The following is a 19,285-nucleotide window of genomic DNA, read 5'->3' on the forward strand; positions in this document are numbered from 1 at the left end:
ATTAACAGAGTAAAACTTGTTTCGTCAGTAAGCAACTATGTCCTGAAGGCTGGAGGAATAGATCTATTGGGCAAGAATTTCAAGAAGGGACTGTTTCTACACACTCACTTTTGAAGTTGCAATCGCACCTTTTTTTTTTGTATGCAAAAAGGGCTGTTACGCTTATTTAAGAATTTCTTTGTTACGGTCATTTAAACGCTGCCCTAAATAATGTCCATAAATCATATGAGCTAGATAAAGTATAGATTAGTTTTGACAAACGTTATAGATTAAAAAAAGGAGGAAAGAGACACAGCTTGCCTACAGTCAATGGGAAACTGATATCTTCAAATCATCTGGTGCTTGACTCAAAGCTCACTGAAATCACCCCAAAGATTCCTGTTGACATTAACAAAACCCAGCATGTTGATCACTGGAAATATGTTGCCCACATTTGGTCTTTTGTCCCAACCTATTTAAATCTCTTTAAAAAAAAGCGAAGATACACATTTCTGCTCTGCCGCTTACAAGAAATTAGCCTACTCACTTACAAGTAGGCCATATGGGAAGAAATTATGTTTAAGTAATTTAGAGTTTCTAAGGGCTGAAGTGCTAGCTCATGTAACTTCACAATGCTACCAGCATCCACATCCTATTCCTGGTGGAATCCCTTGGACCTACATCTTTTATCTTGTCTCCACGTAAACCACTCGAGCAAATTTTGTGAGGTTTTGGGGCGCATGTTACAGCGAAGTGGGTCCTGATCTGTTTTGGGGATGAGGTAGCCCTACAAAATAAATAAAAGAACATCTCCCAAACGTATTTTCACTGATTCCTTCAGAAAACCCAAACTCCTGAAGGAATCTCAGTGAAAGAAATGTGAGTTTGACATGCACAGATGCGATTCGGGGACTTTGGCCCAGCCGACTGCCCAGCGCAGCCTGGCGCTGAGGCTGGGGCTACCAGACACCCAGAGCTGAACCCCCTGGAACCGGGGGCTGCCGGCCTCCAGGGTCCTCACTCAGAACGCGGCACAGGGTGATCTCACTCCAAACCACGCGAGTGAGTCACGTAGTGACTTCTCTTTGAATCCATCTCCTCTTCCTTTCAAGCCGAAGCATTTGCCCGTTTTTCTGACATCAGCCCGCTGCCATCCAGCTATCAGCAAGCCAACAGGACAGCGTGGCCCTTTGCCCCTTTGCAAGACATGAGCTCTGCCTGTTGTCTGGAGGTTCGTGCGCCGCGCCAATAAGCACACAGAGTCGGAATCCACACGAAAGTCTTTTAATTCTTCAGGATTTCATTTTTTTTTTTCCAAGTTCTGGGACTACGTGCCCCTTCCCCACCACACCCCGCAGCCCACCTCCTCCTCACCCCCTCAGCTCAACCCTTTCCCCCCCCATTTTTCTCTTCACACCCACGAAAAGCTCTGACCCCCCACCCCACCCCGCGTCCCCACAGCCTCCGGGCCCGGGGTCCCTTCGCTGGGAGCCCCCTGAGGGACGAGAGACAGCGACGACGAGCCCCCACCCCGTCAGGGCCGGGGAGCGAGCCCCCAGCAAGGCGGCCGCCGGCAGCGCAGCCTTGTGGGTAATGGAGGCCGCCTCACGGGGCCGGGCCGGGGGCGGGCGCGGCGGCAGGGGAAGAAGGGGAAGAAGGGGCAGCGGCGGCCGCCTCAGCATGGACTGAGCGGCGAGGGCGGCTCGGAGGGAGCGGGAGCGGCTCAGGGGAGGCAGCCCCGGCGCTGAGCGGCGGGAGGAAGGGAGCCGCTCGCCCCGCTTCTCCCTTCCTTCCCTTCCCCTCCCGGCTTCCTTCATGGCCGGGCGGCCGCGGGGCGGCCCAACCGCGCCGCGCTAGGCCCCGGAGCGACCCCTCGCCGTCTCCTCCTCCTCCTCTTCCTCCTCTTCCTCCTCCCCGGCAGCGAGAAGGGGAGGCGTCCCGCCGCCGCCGCCGCTGGGCGAGCCCCGGCAGGATGAGCCAGCAGCAGCCGCAGCAGCAGCAGCAGCAGGCGGCGAAGATGTCGGCGGCCCCCCTCCCCGACTCGGCGGCGGGGATGCTCGAGGGCCGCCAGAGGAAGCTGGAGTCCATGATCCGCGACCCGCGCTCGCCGGTCAACGTGGAGAGCCTGCTGGTGAGGGGATGGCGGCGGGGGGAAAGGGGGGGGGGGGGGGGAACAAAGGCAGCGCCTCGGCAGGCGGGGAGGAAGGAAGGGAAGAGCTCCGGCATCCCGCAGGAGGCTGAGCGGGGACGGGGAAGGCTCCTTCCCGGCCCGAGGGGGACGTGGGGCCCCGAGGAGGGCAGGGCAGGGGGTGGGGGGCACGGCGCCGTGCTTCAATACCAAGCTAAAGGTTGGGGTAACGTTGGGGGGAGACGCCTGTGGGAAGCCCGGAGACGCCTGTGGAAAGCCCGGAGCCGCAGAGGGAGGCGGCTTTGCTTCCAGCATCGCTCCCACCCTTCCCTTTCGCGCCTCCCGAGCGCCGTGTGTGTGAACTGAGCGGGTACCTGGCTTTGTGCGAGCTGCCAAACCTCGCCGGAACGCCGCCCGCCAGCGCCGGGCTCGGCCGCCCGCTGCCCAAACCAGCCCCTGGGGAAGGGGACCTGCCTCACGGAGCCTCTGTCGGCCCCGGGGTCCCGCGGGCTCCCCTTGGTTTTCCTGCCTTTGGCCCCGTCTCCTGTGGCAAGTCGCATTTTTCGGCGTGAGTGCGTGAAACTGAATTTCCTTTAGCGAGAAATCCGTGCCCTCAGGAAGGAGTGGGAAGGGAGTTACGTTTCCCCATTTAAAACATCTCAACCCTGGAAAAGGCCGTGAGAGCCGCCCCGCTTTATTTTTATTAATACATTTTAAAATCTGAATCTCTGGGTCTTCAGGCCTGATATTTCCAATCTTTCCCAAGATTTCCAGTGTGTCCCAGTGAAGAGGAACAGAAAAGGGGGCAAGAATCCCAGCCTTTCCAAGAGTTCCTCAAGGCACTTACACTGAGCCTTTCTCTCTCTCTCTCTCTCTTTTTTTTTTTTTTCCTCTTTCAAATGACTCAGTTCTGTTTGGCCAAAAATACAGGAACTGACTGAACAGTATGTATGCCTGTGCTGTGTGGAGAATATAGGAATTTCCTATAACATCTGAAAAATGTCGTTCTCAGGGCTTTAGTGCTGCATTATTCCTCTCGTAGACGTTCAGAGGCGTAACGAGGCATATTACCCATAGCAGTCAATGAAGGGGAGTGGGAAACAGCGCTACATATCTAGCTAGATTCAGATAAGTTCTAGCCTAGGCCAAAGCAAAGAGAGCTGCCTCTGGGCTTCGCTCCCAGCGTTTTCACATTGGTATTTTGCTAGGAAAACTTTGACCTGTGGCCAAAAAAGAGCAGTTTAAAAATAGTACAGTCGTTCTGAAAAATGCATCAGGTTAACGTTTAACCCCAGCAGACTTTTTCACACTCTGCTTTTATACTCAATGGAGTGTTACTTTTATTCTCTTGCCTCCCGTGGCTTGGACATGGATTAGATACACTGAAAACTGTTTAAGTTTCTGAAAAGAAATTCTAATTGCAAAAACTAGGATGCTTAACACCTTTTTTTTTTTAAATATGTGTTTTGTAATTTTATAGTGTAGACCAGTTCGTGTAATACATTGGACAAATCAGTAAACCGTGGAGGTATCCTAACTGGATTGTAAATGCATATTTTTGTAGCAAAGTCCATCAGTTTATTCTCTGCACTCTCTCTGTAAGTATTGTTTAAATAATTAACAGCAAGGAAAATACAACGTTAATGAATCAAGTTTCCTAGTTTCGCATTCTGCATGCCTATGTATGAAATAATAAATTGGTTAGGCTTTTTTATTGACCTTATGAAATTTGCAGTGGATTTCCTGTAAAAGCCTTGGGGCTTTGGTATTGTTGCTTTATGCTATTTGACATTAATTTTGTATCGGCATTTTAGGCTGCCTATTGCAATCCAAATATGAAAAAATCATATTCAAATTGCAACACTTACTTGTTTGGTAAACAGCTCACTTTCAGTGTAAATTATCGTAAGTGGAAATGTGTTTTCGTTTAAAAGTAGAAATACAGCAACTGAAACTAAGAGTCAGGGAAAAGGTCTTAAAAAGACTGGCTGGAATGCTACTATTTCATCCTCCAAAAATAACATAACCAAAACTGAAAATGTGGAATGGAATTCAAAATGGAATTCATTTCCTTACGCTGTAAAAAGTCATAAACAGCTGCTATTCTGCGTTTCGTGTGCGTGTTTTATTTTTGGGAAGCTGTAAAAAGCGAAAAAGTAACTGTTAATCTACAACACATGCTGCAAATTTGAACAAAGTGAAAAGCAGAGGTAATAAGCTGTCTTTCTCTAGATATCAGTTCCGTTGCCTATCAGGAGCTAATTTATGCGGTGGCTGTGAACGAGGAGGCTTTCTTTGTGTACCTTCCTCACCACACCGTCTGCTTCTTCAACAGCAGCATCTATGAGGCCAGATAACTGATTATTTCCCTCCACCCCTGTATGGCTCCAAGAGACCATTAGATTTTTCTAGTATGGCCAGTGCTATATTATATGACTTACTACTTCGCTATTTTGCCTGTATTAAGCATAATCATTTGTGATTGAATAAGATTTATCTTTGGAGAAGACACATAGCCTCAATTCAGAGCTCACCATTTAGTTTGTCGTGGTAGCTAACTTGCGAGGGCAGAATTTTTAAAATACGCAAATTGAAATATGTGGCATGCTTATCGCCATCCTTTTCCTGCTAAATTAAGAAAAAAAAAAAAAGGTTACCATAGAGAAGTTACTAAGGTGGTTCAGATGCATAGCCTGTGCTGCACTTGGTGGGTTCTTCTGGTTTTGGTTTGATAAAGAGCTGAAAATGAAAACGGCAGCACTAGAGCTGTGTACATGATGCCATTGTAGGCTCAAGCGAGAACCTCTACAAAGGAAAGTGGTTTCTGCAACCTTATTTAGACATCTGGTGACTGTTCTTTTTCTCATTGTAATATGCTGAAAGCCTCTGTTGCCTGTGCTAAGATAAATAAGTTTTTTGTTACACCTCTGTGATACAGTCTTATTCTTTTTGGTCCTGTTGCAGCAGTTATGAAAACCTTTTTGGTATATCACGTTTAGATTGCGCAGGTTGGTTGGTAAAACTACTGTATTCGCGTGACTTGCTCCTCTGCCAGTTTGTGTCATCCGCTAATTCTGTGAAGTGACGCTTTTATGTGCGCTGCATGTACACATTGATGATCGTGTTAAATGGCATTTGACCTTGGGTGATCTATAAGAAACCCTACTATAAATACAGTCCTACTGAATGATTCTGAGCTGCCAGCTACGTTGAAGAAGAGCTTAACAGTTCTCAAATACATGTGCTGCTTTTTTTATTTGCATATATGCTCTACCTACAGTGTAAATGGAGCTGTTTTATATAGTATCGAATACGTGTTATTTAAGGGCGCATTGATAAGCGTTATCTGAAGACTGAATGTTCTCCAAAAGGAGAGCAGACAGGTCAACGTGGGCTGTGCAAAACTAATCCAGACTTCCCTTTCCTTGCCCCGTGTCACTGTGCGACTTCAGCACATGCTGGACTCGAGCGCAGAATTTCGGGGTGGTGACGAGCAGCTCCCATAAATCTTACCAGCAGCTGGGGAGAGAAAGGAGCTCGTGGCTGCCTTTTGTTCTGTGAAGTGCAAGCCCTGGTGTTTTAGCGTTATGCTTCGGCCTCGTCGTGGTGGTGTGAGCCGTCAGGAGAAGCAGTGCTTGCTGTCAGGCAGTGATCACGGTGCCGGCTGTGGGCATGTTTGTGGCACGCTGCAGAGCAGGGAGGCGGTTGGAAGAGGTGTGCTTCAGTGTCTTGGAATATACATGCCTTAAAACTGGGGAAAAAAATGCCTTTTTGTTTCTCTGTTAAGATAAAATTGATGGGTAAATGCTGTATTTACGCTAGTTTGGACAGGAATAGAAGTTCAGAGAAAATTAACCTTGCCATCGAGACCCTAGAGCGTTGCTGGTGATGAAAAATGCGTTACCGGTACAGCTGTGACTGTCACCCTTTCAGGAGATGTCTCTGCAGCTGTCTCACCACCTGGATGGGTACCAGTGTGACAACAGCAGTGTTATCTTAGCAGATCGCTCAGCTGAGCTTTCTTCGTATGTGGTCTTCATGGTTGACATGCATCTATCCTGTTGCAGGATTTTAGTTTTAGGAGCTTTCAGGGGATTTCAGAAATAATATTGAAGTCACCTTACTTTCCTGAGCTTATTGTCACGTAATTTTGAATGAGTAAGAACAATCTATTGTGTTAATTTTAACCATCTAGCACAGTGAAGAGCTGAAAATGTAGCAGCTATCAGGATCTGATCTGAAATTCATTGCCCAGTGAGTGGACAAGCCAAATGTTTCTCTGCTCCTGAAGATTTTTTTTTCCTTGTTTGTTATAGTTCTTGTGCTGTTATTTCTTTCTTAGCTCCTAACTCTTTCTAGAAACTTTCTATTTTTAATTTGTGACTTCAGAACATCTACTGTAGAGTTGAAGAGATGAGCTTTAAAGAAACAGAATTGCCTTTTGTTCTTTGTTCCTGGGTGATGGATTTATATATAGCAATATAGTTTAACTGGAAAAGGACAGTTCTATTTTCTGACACTTACAAGTGTTCTTATATTTTGTATTATTACACACCAGAATTAAAGCATTTCACTTAGTTTAAGAAAGGGGAAAAAAAAGCCAGTCTGCTCTGCTTTTAATGCCACACATGTGATGCAGCCAGATTTCATGTGCATTCACTAGAAAGATACGTGCTCCCAATATTTTTGCCTGTATTGATCAGATTGCAGAGTGGGTCATTAGTGTCCTTTAGTTGTTCAGCCTTTGTAACAGCTAGCACCATTCTTTTCTGATTTTCTTCAAAAAAAAAAAAAAATCTCTTTTCCAAATATTAGTAGCCTCAGTGTCCACTGGGGATTCTGCAAATCAGCAAATACTGATTAAAAACCATTTCGTTAAATAAAATTTCAGGTTTCAGCTAATGGCAGAGCAATGCCAAAGCACTTGGCTATTTGTCTAGTGATGCTATTCATGCCAAAAGCTGCCTAATTTGAAGAAAAAAAAATGCTACCACAGTAAACAATCTCTGCAGCTCTCAGTAGATGCTTTCTTGCCAATATTTGATCTATAAAAATAACCGGTATTGCATTGCTACTGTGGAGGAATTATCCGTGGATTACAGGGATGAAAGGGGTTGAAACTTGGTAATAGAGTTTTATGTAATGAAAGAATAGAAGAATTTATATGTGCTTTTTTTTTTTATAGGTATTTTTTTAATAACCCATAAGTGTAGGTGTGGGGAGGGGGATGCTGTATGAACTCAGAGGTTGTTTTAAACTGCTATTCCTAAAAGCACCAAATGATTCCAGTGAAAAATTCACCCCAAATACTTTTTTCCTGATACATCACGCTGGTTAAGAACAAGAATACTATGTTTATTTTGGCAGCCTTTGTTAGCAATAAACTTATTTTAATGAGTCTTTTGCTATGTAAACAGCACGCTGAACGTGGTGCTTGGTTCCAAAGCTGTACCTACTGTGTGTGACGCTTTTGCTACAGCAGTGAAACTGCAGAAGTGCTTGCTGTACAGAAGGAGTTCAGGCCGGAGGGAGTTCGTCTTCCAAACCAGCAAAGTCACGGCTTCCTTAGTGCAGGTGAAGTGCCACCTGTGTCCTTACTTCAGAGCATTGTATTAATTATCCGCTAACAAAGTTGTAAGGTGCTGTGCGTAAAGGGGTCGTTTGGCCACCACCACATGTGCAGGGGGTCCAACTATGTTTGGAAGGTGGCGATTCTGTAAGCTTGGTCAGAATTTTGTGTGGTTGGATGGTATCGATCGGTAGCAGCTGCTTATGTGATGTGGACTTAGCTCTTTTCTGTGTTCTTCTGCTATGGTTACTGCTACTAAGAGAGTGGGCTGGTTTGTCTTATGTGAAATATCCTGGTATTGAGCTTTTCTTTCACATCAGGGGATGGGGGTTGCTTTCGTCACCCACTTGCCCTTCTGTTCAGTCTCTGCCTCAGTTGTTGTAGGATCTGGAAGGTGGTAAATGTGAGAAGAAAATCTGAGTGTGCAAATGTTTTTTTTATTATTTCTATCTTCCATTAATTTTATTTAATGTAGAACAACTTGCCGAAGTCAAATCATTTGCAAATGGTCACCAATTGCATATTTTGTGTTTTCTGTGTGCCCAAACTAAACGGTAATGTGCAGCACTGCCCCGTTATTGCTGTGGTCATATTGTTAGCAGGGCGATGTTGGTCAGATGTTGCAGACAGGGATCAGCGACCAGCTCGCAGTGCAGGAAGCTCTGCGCTCTATTCCCGCGTTGACACTGCATGCCATCAGACACATCTTTCTCAGTTTCCAGCTTTACAAAAAGCTTTTCTTTTTTTCCCTCCTGTGCTGGAGAAGAATTAAATGTTTAGAATGGACTTAATGTGATATAGAGAGGGTGATTGAGCAAACATTATGGCAAAGTGTTTAATTCTGAGTCTTGAGGACTTGGATAACAAAGCGGTTGCTTTCTGTCTTGACTGTTCCAAGTCATGGGTACTGACTTTTAGTCTGCATTTAAAGCGGAGAATAACAGGATCCTGCATTAAGCAGGATAAAGTTTGGGTGACTGATCCAAACATAGGTTTTTTTTTTTCATGCTTTACTTCAGGAGGAAATGAAGTGGAGGTCAGATACAAACATGAAATAAGGCTTGTAACCATGAGGAAGGAAGACGAGCTAATCTTTACTAAATATGCCTTCTATTCTTTTTTCAATCTCTAAACAAACAGTGTTGACTGTTACTGTTATTGAATAAGTAAATTGAAAGAGAAAATAGTGAAGTTCTACACTTCTTCTGAATGGTATTTAAAGTTTAACTAAAATTACAATTACTATTATGAGGTTCTAATACATTTATTTTTTTTGTCCGCATCTGTCACTGCTGTTACATGTAATTATCCAAAGTTTGTAGCTTAGCTGTTGATTAAAAATCAAATATTGCTGTCTCAACAGCATGGGTTTACTCTGAAGTGGTGTAGATGAGAAATACCTTTGGGTGTTTCTTGGAAATTACTTTTTATTGAACAAGTTGTGAATTTGGAACACTTAGTCTACTTGTGTTTGCTGCTGCTGTACAACTTGATTGATCCTCCATGATTTTCTTTTGTTGAAAGTGAAGGGCTACATCAGTAAGTTCACTGTAGTGTGTATGTGTGCGTATCTTCAAAGAGATTGTTCTCTTAAAAAATTTACAGTAGCACAGTGTTCGGATGAGGGGTATACGTTCAGTTTGGCTTGCCTATGCTATGAAAATATTCCATTCCATGCAGAAACTAGTTTTAAACTGGTTTTCCCTGTGGTTTCTGTGACTGGTTTGTTCTGGTCTCCATTTTCAGTTTAGCACTGATTAAGTTGAGTGCAAGATCAGAAAGACGAGCGTTGTCATTCGTTGCATGTATAGGACGTAGGTTTTCATTTTTAAATCTTTTATCACCAGCTGGTGTACAGGGGAGCATATTTTGTGGTAGACTTCTGGTATGTGCAGCTGAAGACACGTGGAACCAGCTGTAGTAAGTAGGTATAAGATGTTGCTGAGTTGCTTAAGGTTGTTTCCGCCCCTTTTTATACGCAAGCGTATGATTATCCTTGACTTCTGAATGCTTCTTTTGCAGGTTTTTTAAACCTTTGTGATAGAATGACCACGAAGTCCCCCCTTAGGAGTAGATCTATTCCCTCTAACAGTGCACGAAAATGGAGAAGAGCAGGTAAAAAATACCGTGTTGGAAGCTGATGGCTTAGTGAGTAATGAAAAACCTTTCTAGTGCCAGCTGTGTACATGCACAGTCTGTTTCTGTTAGTGAGTTTCAGGCCTCTTCCTCCAACAGTAAAAGTCGGCCCATTTAGGCATTAAGTCATAACTTTTAATTCTTGGCCTATTTAACTTAATGACCTCTTTAAGTTGTATAATCCTGGATTGTAAACTATAACTCCTCCCTCCCCCACCCTTTTTGTTTTTAATTCTTCCGTATGAAAGGTAACTGAAGACAACTACTTGAATTACTCCTGTGGCAGGGAGATACTGACAGTTTATTCGTGTATTGCAGCTACTGCAGTTAATTTAAACGTTATTCTATGTTTAGTATTTTCTCTGGGGGCACAAAGTACTTAGTAATTTTGTTAAAATTAAGAGAGAGATCCATGCTGGTATTATAAGCACCTGAACTAAGCTATGGATCTGGTAGGATAAGCTAGAAAGAACTACATTTTCAAGATGATTGCTAAACAAAAGTTTTTGTGAAGTCCTGTTCTTTCATTGCTTCTGTCAAGTTCAATGTTCAGTATTACTGTAAACAAATAATTTCTCTTACATTAAATGTACTTTTAATTAAATTTTTTAGTTATTTTCCTTAATCCCCATCTCTGCGGGTTTCCCCGGAGTTCATATCTGCAGAATTGAAGGTCTTGCCTTGACTCCACAAACATTATTGGGGTAGGGAATAGCAGAACTCCAGTTCTCAGAGTTCTGGTGCAAAATTTGAATGTAGCAGCAAATAAAGGAGCAAAACTACTGTTTTATGTGCGTGTGGTGTTTGTTCTATGTCAGGAATAATTTCAGCTTGAATGAGGAAAAGATAAATATCTAACAAATATACTATTGTAAGCTGCCTCTCCTTAAAAGGATTTGCCACCATGGTATTTTTAAGTGTAGACATTCAGCTAGTTTTCTGCCTTGAAAATAATTTCGAACTGTTAAGATTATGAAGCAAACATTAAATATGGACAGTATGATGAAGAACCGTTCGCATGTGGAAGGCTGAAACAGTAGCAGTATGAGGCGTGACTCATTTCATCTATTTTCATGACTGGCTGTTTCTGAAGAAGGGCAATTTAGGTGTCAAAATAAACTATTTAATTGCTCTTCATTTTCAGAAGGAATACCAGTATTCTTCTGCATATATGCCTTGTGGTGTTTCTCAATTGCCGGAGGTCGCAACTGTCCCCTTTCTACCTGCCAAAATGTCTTTATCAAAACCTAGATTATTAAAAACTGAGAATGGAACTTTAAAACCAGTTGAGTAAAATGTGACATTGATCATTGTTAAAAAAAAAAAATCCTAGATTTTGTATGACTACCCTGCAGGATATATTTCAGTGAATCAGAACGCCTCAGGCAGCGTTGAGCCTTACTGCAGTTTAAATTTTCTATAAAGTATGGGACATTTTGTTTAGACTGTGTTGCTGAAAGTATGTTCTGTAATGGTTTTTTTTTTTTGAAATCACACTGTCTGTAGGAGGGAAGATGCACAGCGTGTATTTCAGACTTAGATGTAAGTTGGTGAAGTTTCAATATACTTACAATCCAAATCCTTTTTTTTTTTTAATTAAATCATAAGCAATCAATGCATGATTAAGTTATTTCTGTTTATCAACATAGTATATAGCATGGATGCTGAATTGGGAGGGCGAGAGAAAAGGTGTTATGTTTAAGTGTTAGAACTTTTAAGTTATATTTTTATTTCAATCTTAATTTCTAGTGCATAAATACCAGCATACACTGCCATGTGATTCAACTCCTTTCTTGGCACATAGGAACTGTTCTTGTTTTTATATATCAAATAATCTTCTGCATTATAGAATTGGTATTGTTTTTACTGTCATAATGGCTTGTTTTTTTTTTTTATTGTATGAAATCTTATCAGCATTTAGATGGATATTCTCTAAAATAGAAAAGAGAGGAAAAGAGAAACAAACATGCTTGGCACTGTGATGTCCTAGGGCCAGTGATGCTGAAGGTACATAAGGATCGTGAGAAGATCATGACTTTTTTTTTAGTTTCATCGCATGAAAAATAGTTGCAAAAGTAAAATATTTCTGTTGTCTGTAAGTCTGCAGCTGTAGCAGTGACCCAGATCGTGGTCAGGTCCTGTTGTGCTCCAGCCAGCATGGTCTCACCTCAGCCGTGGGGTTAAAGTCACAGCCTGGAGCTGTCCAGAAGTGCACTGCGGGGACGGGCAACTGGGTGTGGGACTGGGCTCTTTCAGGTGAGCCCAGCTGCTGCTCTTCTTTAACCTGCTGCTGCAGGCCAGGCCTTGAAGCGCATCATTTGGCCAGAGTACTCTCAGGGTTTATTTTAAGCATAAATTGCTGATTATTTTACTGGTTTTGACTTACTGGCTTGGATATGGTGTGACAGAGCAGGGTAAGTAGTATTCTGGTAAAATTGGGCATCACCACTCTTCCAGCAGAGCAGGAGGTAGTTAAGTAGGAGGTCTTTAAATCTAAAGTAATGCCACTCCAATTATCTAGCCATATTCCAATGTTCACTTTCTGAAAATACTGGACTTTTTTTTTTTTATGCTTGAACTCCCTTTGACAATGGGATGCATACAGTGGTTGTACGCGGATTTTCCGTGAAGGGTAGCAAGGAATGAGAAGAAACCAGAGTCAGTCAGGGGACACTACTTGGTCTGGAATGGCTCGAAATGATCAGGTCGTGCTCTTGTTTCAATGGTGTGTGGTGAAGCTGACAAGCTGTTTTTGTTGATGTAAGGATTTTATTTCGCCAGATCTAAATGCAGCTTTAGTAAAAGTCTCTGCGTGCTGTAGGATGGCACTGCACTGAATGGGGCTGTACTGCTTCTAGACAGCTCACGGGTCTGTGCTCTGTACTTGCTATGTACCATATGGGATGCGTGCTGCAGTACTTTTCCAAGAGACACGGGTAAATCTGCCTCTCTGAGCAGCCTGGGCCAGGGCCCCGGCACCCCCACGTTAACAAAGTGCTCTGTGATGTTCAGGCAGAACCTCCTGTGTGCCAGTTTGTGCCCGTTGCCTCTTGGCCCTGTCCTCCCAGCACCTGCCTTCAGGTTCTGGCAGACCCTGATGAGATCCCCCTGGGCCTCCTCTTCTCCAGGCAGAACAGCCCCAGCTCTTTCGGCCTCTCCTCAGAGGTGGAAATGCCTACTGCCAAATCTTAAGGAAATTTTAGGAAACATCAAGTTACCACCCATGGGAAAACTATTTCCACTTACAGAACCGCTGTGAACGTGAAATCTATTTTATTCATTTTGCTTTGCTTTTCCAAGTACCTTGGGATATTCACTTAGTCCTGAATTTTGTGCTGTATTTTTTTTAACATTCATGATTTTTTTTAATTCTTTGTATTCCAAAGCTGAATTTTCACAGAAGGGAGAAACTAATCACACTGCAGTAAATGCAAGCTAAATAAATGAAAAATGTTCTTCTGTTATAAAATTTCTCTTAGCTACTGTAATCTCTGCTGATATTTTTAATATCTGTATGTAAATAAATCCTGGTAGAGTTGCAATTTAACTGTCTTGTTAAAAGCAAATATGCTTATCTTATCTTCAATGATACGGTGATTAAGACAAAATCTTGTTGCCCAGGTGTGTGGAGATAATACCATAAACTTGAAAGCCAGTATGTATCGAAAGAAAAACTTCATACTTAGTTTAAGATTTATAGTGCCTAGGGGTTGTTCACTGTAATAGCTTTATCTTAAAAAGACTGTGAAATACACCTCTAAGTATGTATGCACAAGATACTAAGTTGTCTGAGAGCAAAGTTCCTGAGGAAGACTGTGAAATATACCTACAAGTACGAAGATACAAGGTGCTTAATTGTCTGACAGAGCAAAGTTCCCGAGGACATCGGTTCCTTTGCGAAGACTTATATCAACCATAAACAAAGTCCTTTTGAATGCCTTTCTGTCTTTCCAGATAAGCTCTGTCATCATCCTTTTAAGATCCATGAGTAGTCAGGGGACTGGGAAAACCTTAGGATTCTGTAGGATACGGTATCTGTTTCTGAATGACTTCAGAAACAGAAAGAGATGACGCATTGCAGACAAAAGCTTATTAAATGGGACGAGCGTGGTCCTTGGGCCAGATGACTGGCCTGCAGTGTGGAGGTAAATACAGCAGTAATTAATAATAGCCTACCTGCTTTCAGGTAGTCTATAATGGTAATTCTGGCACTCCAAAGGAAGGTATGACAATGCGATCCTTTTATTTTTAAAAAGCTGGACACAAGATTCCTCGGTCTAAGAAACTGTGACTATGCTAAATGGGTCCTACGTGGCCCAGCGAGCTGGCTGGGTGTGCAGCACCAAAACATCCCTTGGGAACTAGGTCAGACACGTGCACAGCAGAGCACAGACGTGCGTTCTCAGTGGTGTTTATATGTAAAAAACGTTACTGATGGAACCAGCGTGGCTCTTCTGACTCAGTAGTAGCATGTTTAGAAGAGGAATAGATGTTATGGTCTTTATATTTGAAATAATTATTTTTTTTTGCAGGGTTATTCTCTAATCTAGATGTTTTTTTAAGGTGTGTATATTTTTTACATTTATTTAAGGGCTTCAGTCATTAAGGATAGTCACAATCAAGTTTATATATACTTAATGAAAATGTTTACCTTTGAAAATGTAGATCAACCAATAAAACTATACATCGTTTGAGGGAGAAATGAAGCAGCTTTTAATATTAGAAAAAGAAATGTTAAAATCTGGGGAAGTAGAAGATAAGTATGGGAAACTGCAGCAAAGCAATCTCAGATCTTTTTTACCTTTCTCCCTTAGTTATATTGACCTTCCTAGTTATATTGATTTAAAAACAAACAACAACAAAAACAAACAAACACAGATGCTTAGTCAAGGTCCACAAATACTTTCACTATCAGTTAAAGAAATAGCTCCACCTCCTTCCATGGGGCACCACCTTTATAGTGATGCAAATGCTCGTGCTAGTGTGTTGTAAACTGACCTGGGAAACTGATCTTGATTAAAATTAAACCAAATAATTTTCCTATTTAATCCTGTCAGAATTTGACTGCAACTAAAACTATGATATTTAAAAAAAAAAAAATCCTAAATTTGTGGAAACCAGAAAATCTGTACTGCTTCCTTTCCTCAAAGACCTAGGCTTCAGTTGAATGGTCTGCTTATTAATCAAAGTATGCTGCTTCTGAATGCAGGCCATCATCTGGGTGTCCTACACCAATGTTGGTAATGAACCACGGAATGGTTATGGTTGGCAGCGACCTCCCGAGGCTCCTGGCCCAGCCCCTGCTCCAGCAGGGCCACCCAGAGCAGGGTGCCCAGCACCACGTCCAGGCGGCTTCTGAAGGCCTCCAGGGAGGAGACCCCACCGCCTCTCTGGGCAGCCTGGGCCAGGGCCCCGGCACCCTCGTGCTAAGAACGTGCTTTGTGATGTTTAGATGGAGCCTCTTGGGTTCCAGTTTGTGCCCACTGCCTCTTGTCCTGGTGCTGTCCACTGGACATTCTGAGGGCAGCAAGCTCACAAACCCTGGACTTTGGGAGAGAGACTTTGGCCTCCTCAGAGATCGGCTTAGTAGAGTCCCATGCGATACTGCCCTGGAGCAAAAAGGGATCCAGGAAGGCAGGTTAATATTCAAGGATCACCTTCTCCAAGCTCAGGCATGATGTATCCCAAGAAAGAGGAAGTCAGGCAAAAATGGTAGGAGGCCTGCATGGGTGAACAAGGAGCTCCTGGCCAAACTCGAGCAGAGAAAGGAGGCCTACGGAGGCTGGAAGCAAGGACAGGTAGCCTGGGAGGAATACAGAGACGTTATCCAAGCAGGCAGGGATTATAGGTTAGGAAAGTCAAAGCCCAGAGAAAACTGAATCTGGTCAAGGACATCAAGGGCAAGAAGAAGAGCCTTCTACAAGTACCTCAGTGACAAAAGGAAGACTAGGGAAAATATGGGCCCTCTCCTGAAGGAAACGGCAGACCTGGCTACCCGGGACAGTGAAATGGTCAAGGTACTGAATGCCAGCTTTGCTTCAGTCTTTACCAGCAAGACTTGCCTTCAGGAATCCCAGAGACCAGGCTGAAGGCTGGAGTAAGGAAGATGTGCCTCTGGTGGAAGAGCATCAAGTCAAGGAAATTTGAGCAAATTGACAAGTCTGTGGGCCATGATGGTGTGCACCCATGAGTACAGAGAGAGCATGGTGACAAGAACAAAGCTCTGTACCGCGGTGCAAATACTCTACCTTCTTTCAAAATTAGAGAAGCTTAACAATTCAGATAGAATCTGCTTTTTAACTGTTATGTGACAGTTGAAGCCCTAGAAAAAGCAGCGTTTCAAGACATTTCCTCCCAAAGCTACTTTTTTTGAAAGTTAACTGAGATAATATAAGCTTAGAAGGTAAGCGAATTAGAATAAGAGAGATGAGTTATCACATTCAGGCCTATGTAAGAAAGAAATAGGGTGATAGGCTGCTGTCTTACTAGCCTATATACAGAGAAAATAGTTGAAAATGGAAAAGTTTATTTTGAAGAAACTTGTTTTATGCAACCCTTGCATGGGAGAAGAAGGCTGATTCCTATCAGTACTGGCCTGTGTTTAAATTAGAGTAACTTAAATCTACTTTTTGTATTGTAGCCCATTGCTTTAATCTGTTGTGTCTTCCCGTTTTAGGAAACAACATAATTGTGGGTGTAAACAAGCTCATTTTAAAGACGCATACTGGCTCTCATTTTCTTCTGAAAATAGCTGTAAATAGTAGAATGCATCAACATGCGAAATGCCAGAGTGACTAATTTGAGGTCTTATCTGCCAGTGCTTATTTGGAAATTATTCCTAGTGCCATGTTACCATTGCTCCACCAGTGTAAACCTCAAATACATACAGCATGTTACACTGGCACAAAGCAGGCTGTGCAGCTCGGTTTGATAGCTGACCGGATTAAATTGTACAAATGCTACTTGGATGTTATACTTAGGGTTTTCTGATGGAATAGTCTTACACCAGGGCTACAACATCAGCTACGTCAGTGGTGTAATGCTGAGTGAATCTTGTTTGGGCTTAAAGGACAAAAGGAGTTACTTCTGGGTTTTAACACAGAGGTGGATGTGTTTATCACAAAGAAAAGTATTTTAATGTTTTGCAGAAAGCATGCTTTTAATTTCACAGTTGGTTTTAAAGTATTTTTAATGACTGGTACTATCTCTAAATTGTTAAGAAAGAAACAGATTGGTATTGATGTCGGCTGTCTTCTTATGTTCTGGTGAAGACTTTCAGGTTAGGCCCATAAATTGCTGGAGTTACAACTGGAACTGATATTCTTGATTATTTGTCTTTAAAATCTTACAAAACTACATCAGCTATGCTGAATTGAGGGAATAGTCACTAGCAGCAGCATCTCAGTCTATTTTATATTTAATTTATTTCGTATTTGTAGCTTAATACTAAGCAGTTCAGAGTCCTGGTTTGGAAACAAAACAGATTAGGGGTGGTACCAAAAAGTACATTTCAACAGTAGAATGCAGGAACTGCAGCGGGACCACTTTCTATAGACACAGAATCTCCTCGTCAGGCATCCTAAAGTAAATTTTCATGCAGAGATGTATATACCCCAGGGGATGCTATTTTTCAGTTATTTTCATGGAAGATGCTTTTTTGACAATGCTGATTTTTTTTTTAATGAAAACAACATATTTGAAATCTGCATTGTTCTCCTGTTCAGATATTCCCAAAATTTTATTTTTGATCTGTTTTAGTGAGCTTGAAAAATTAAAAAAAAAAAAAAAATTCTCTGTCATAATGGGGAGTTTTTCTTTGTGTGTTTATATGTTCTCTCATCTCTCTTTTTATAATTCCCTTTCCCAAGATAAACAGATTAGATAGCTAGACTAGGTAATTTTTTTTTATTATCTAATATATCATAAAAGTGAACTGGATCCTACTATATGTTCTCTTATCTCTCTCTTTTTATAATTCCCTTTCCCAAGATGAACAGATTAGATAGCTAGACTAGGTAATTTTTTTTTATTATCTAACATATCATATAAAAGTGAACTGGATCCTAAAGAGATGGATTCCTCAATGTCTTTTGAAAGACACATTTTTTTTATAGGCATTTCTCAGAAATATTCTTAGAGTCCATTTTTACAGGCACTTACATTCATGTTTAGCTGCAAATGTTTTAGCAAATGCAATGAAGTAGATAGGATTACTCATGTGCCCATAATAAGGCAGAGGACTGTGGTTTTGTCCAGAGGACTGTGGATTTGGTGGTGGTTGTCAGTGACTGTCTGCAGTTGCCTTTTTTTTGTCATCTCTTTGATATGTATGATACTTGTATCCACTTCATTTTAATCTTTCTTGTCATCTTAGAGCAACAGGGAGCCATTTCTGTTGAGACTAACGAATGAAATCTATTTCCTAATAAAAATATGTTTTGCTTAAACAAATTCCTGACATCTTAGTCTTAATGTTTGAATGTGTGTCGTGTTAGCACGTAGTTTTGTAAGCTTAGTCATTGCTGCTTTGAAATAAAACAGTTTACCTTATGTGAAATTTAGTAATACATTCAGTTTATTTCTGTGGAATTCCACCCCTTGTTTCTCAGGTATGTCATTGTATTTTTGAGTGAGTTTTGTATGCCTTATGGAGGAATAATTCTAGGAAGAGGAAAGGGCAGATGTCCTGGATCCAGTGATTTAATTTTTCTTTTCAGACCCCAGATGTTTTGTTCTGTTTCTAGAATACCCATGTGAAACTTAAATTGGAGCATAACTGGCATATTTACAGTGGTGCCACTGTGATGAAAATTACAGAACTCAAATTATGATTTTATCACCTCTCTGATTATAAAAAAAGTTGCCACAACCTTTTCATTACCCATCTTAAAGGATTATCTTTTAAAGATAATGTACACTTTCTATGGTACTGTCTGCTTTTCTTTGACATTCCCAGTAGTAGCTGCAGTGTATATGGTTATGCATGCACATGCATACTTAGAAGTTAATATTTCTTCATATTACTGATTTTTTTCTACTGTAGAAAGTGAACTTTGGCCTGAGGTTTGTTTCATATGCATGACTCGAATTATTACAAAAATGTGCTATGTTTCACATACCTTGTTATTAAATAATTAAGTGGATAATGCAGGTGATAAAAATAAATATGAATGTGTAACACAAAATATATAATTTTAAAATATTTTTAGTGAGGAAAATGTGTACATTACCTGTCTTTTCTTTCCTCTGAACTTTTCAGTAAGTTTAATCAGGTGATACTGGTTGATAGATGTTCTGTCACATTCATCTCATTTTGTCAAGCATTTAGGTACTTCAATTTTATACATAATTTGGTCATCTTAGTGTGAGCTGTACTACCTTCATTAGCCTAGCCTTTGAAGAGGAATTTCAACCCAAATAATCAAATAATAACCAGCTGTCAAATAATAACCAGCTATTTTCTTTCTCCCTCC

At 41.8% G+C, this 19,285-nt stretch overlaps 1 protein-coding gene across 2 annotated transcripts in view; it reads left to right on the forward strand.

The window, feature by feature from the left end:
• Positions 1-1,568: 1,568 nt before the first annotated feature.
• Positions 1,569-19,285, forward strand: part of ROCK2 (Rho associated coiled-coil containing protein kinase 2) — a 104,758-nt gene continuing 87,041 nt past the window's right edge. Inside the window, exon 1 of one of the 2 annotated variants that reach the window (XM_083830564.1) lies at positions 1,569-2,110. In XM_083830564.1, coding sequence (XP_083686690.1) covers positions 1,952-2,110 — 159 coding nt within the window. In that variant the 5' untranslated portion in view covers positions 1,569-1,951. The remainder of the gene's footprint in view (positions 2,111-19,285) is intronic. The other variant, XM_083830563.1, reaches the window with a different exon arrangement.

The sequence above is a fragment of the Anser anser genome (assembly GCF_964211835.1).
Source record: "Anser anser genome assembly, chromosome: 3".
NCBI lineage: Eukaryota > Metazoa > Chordata > Aves > Anseriformes > Anatidae > Anser > Anser anser.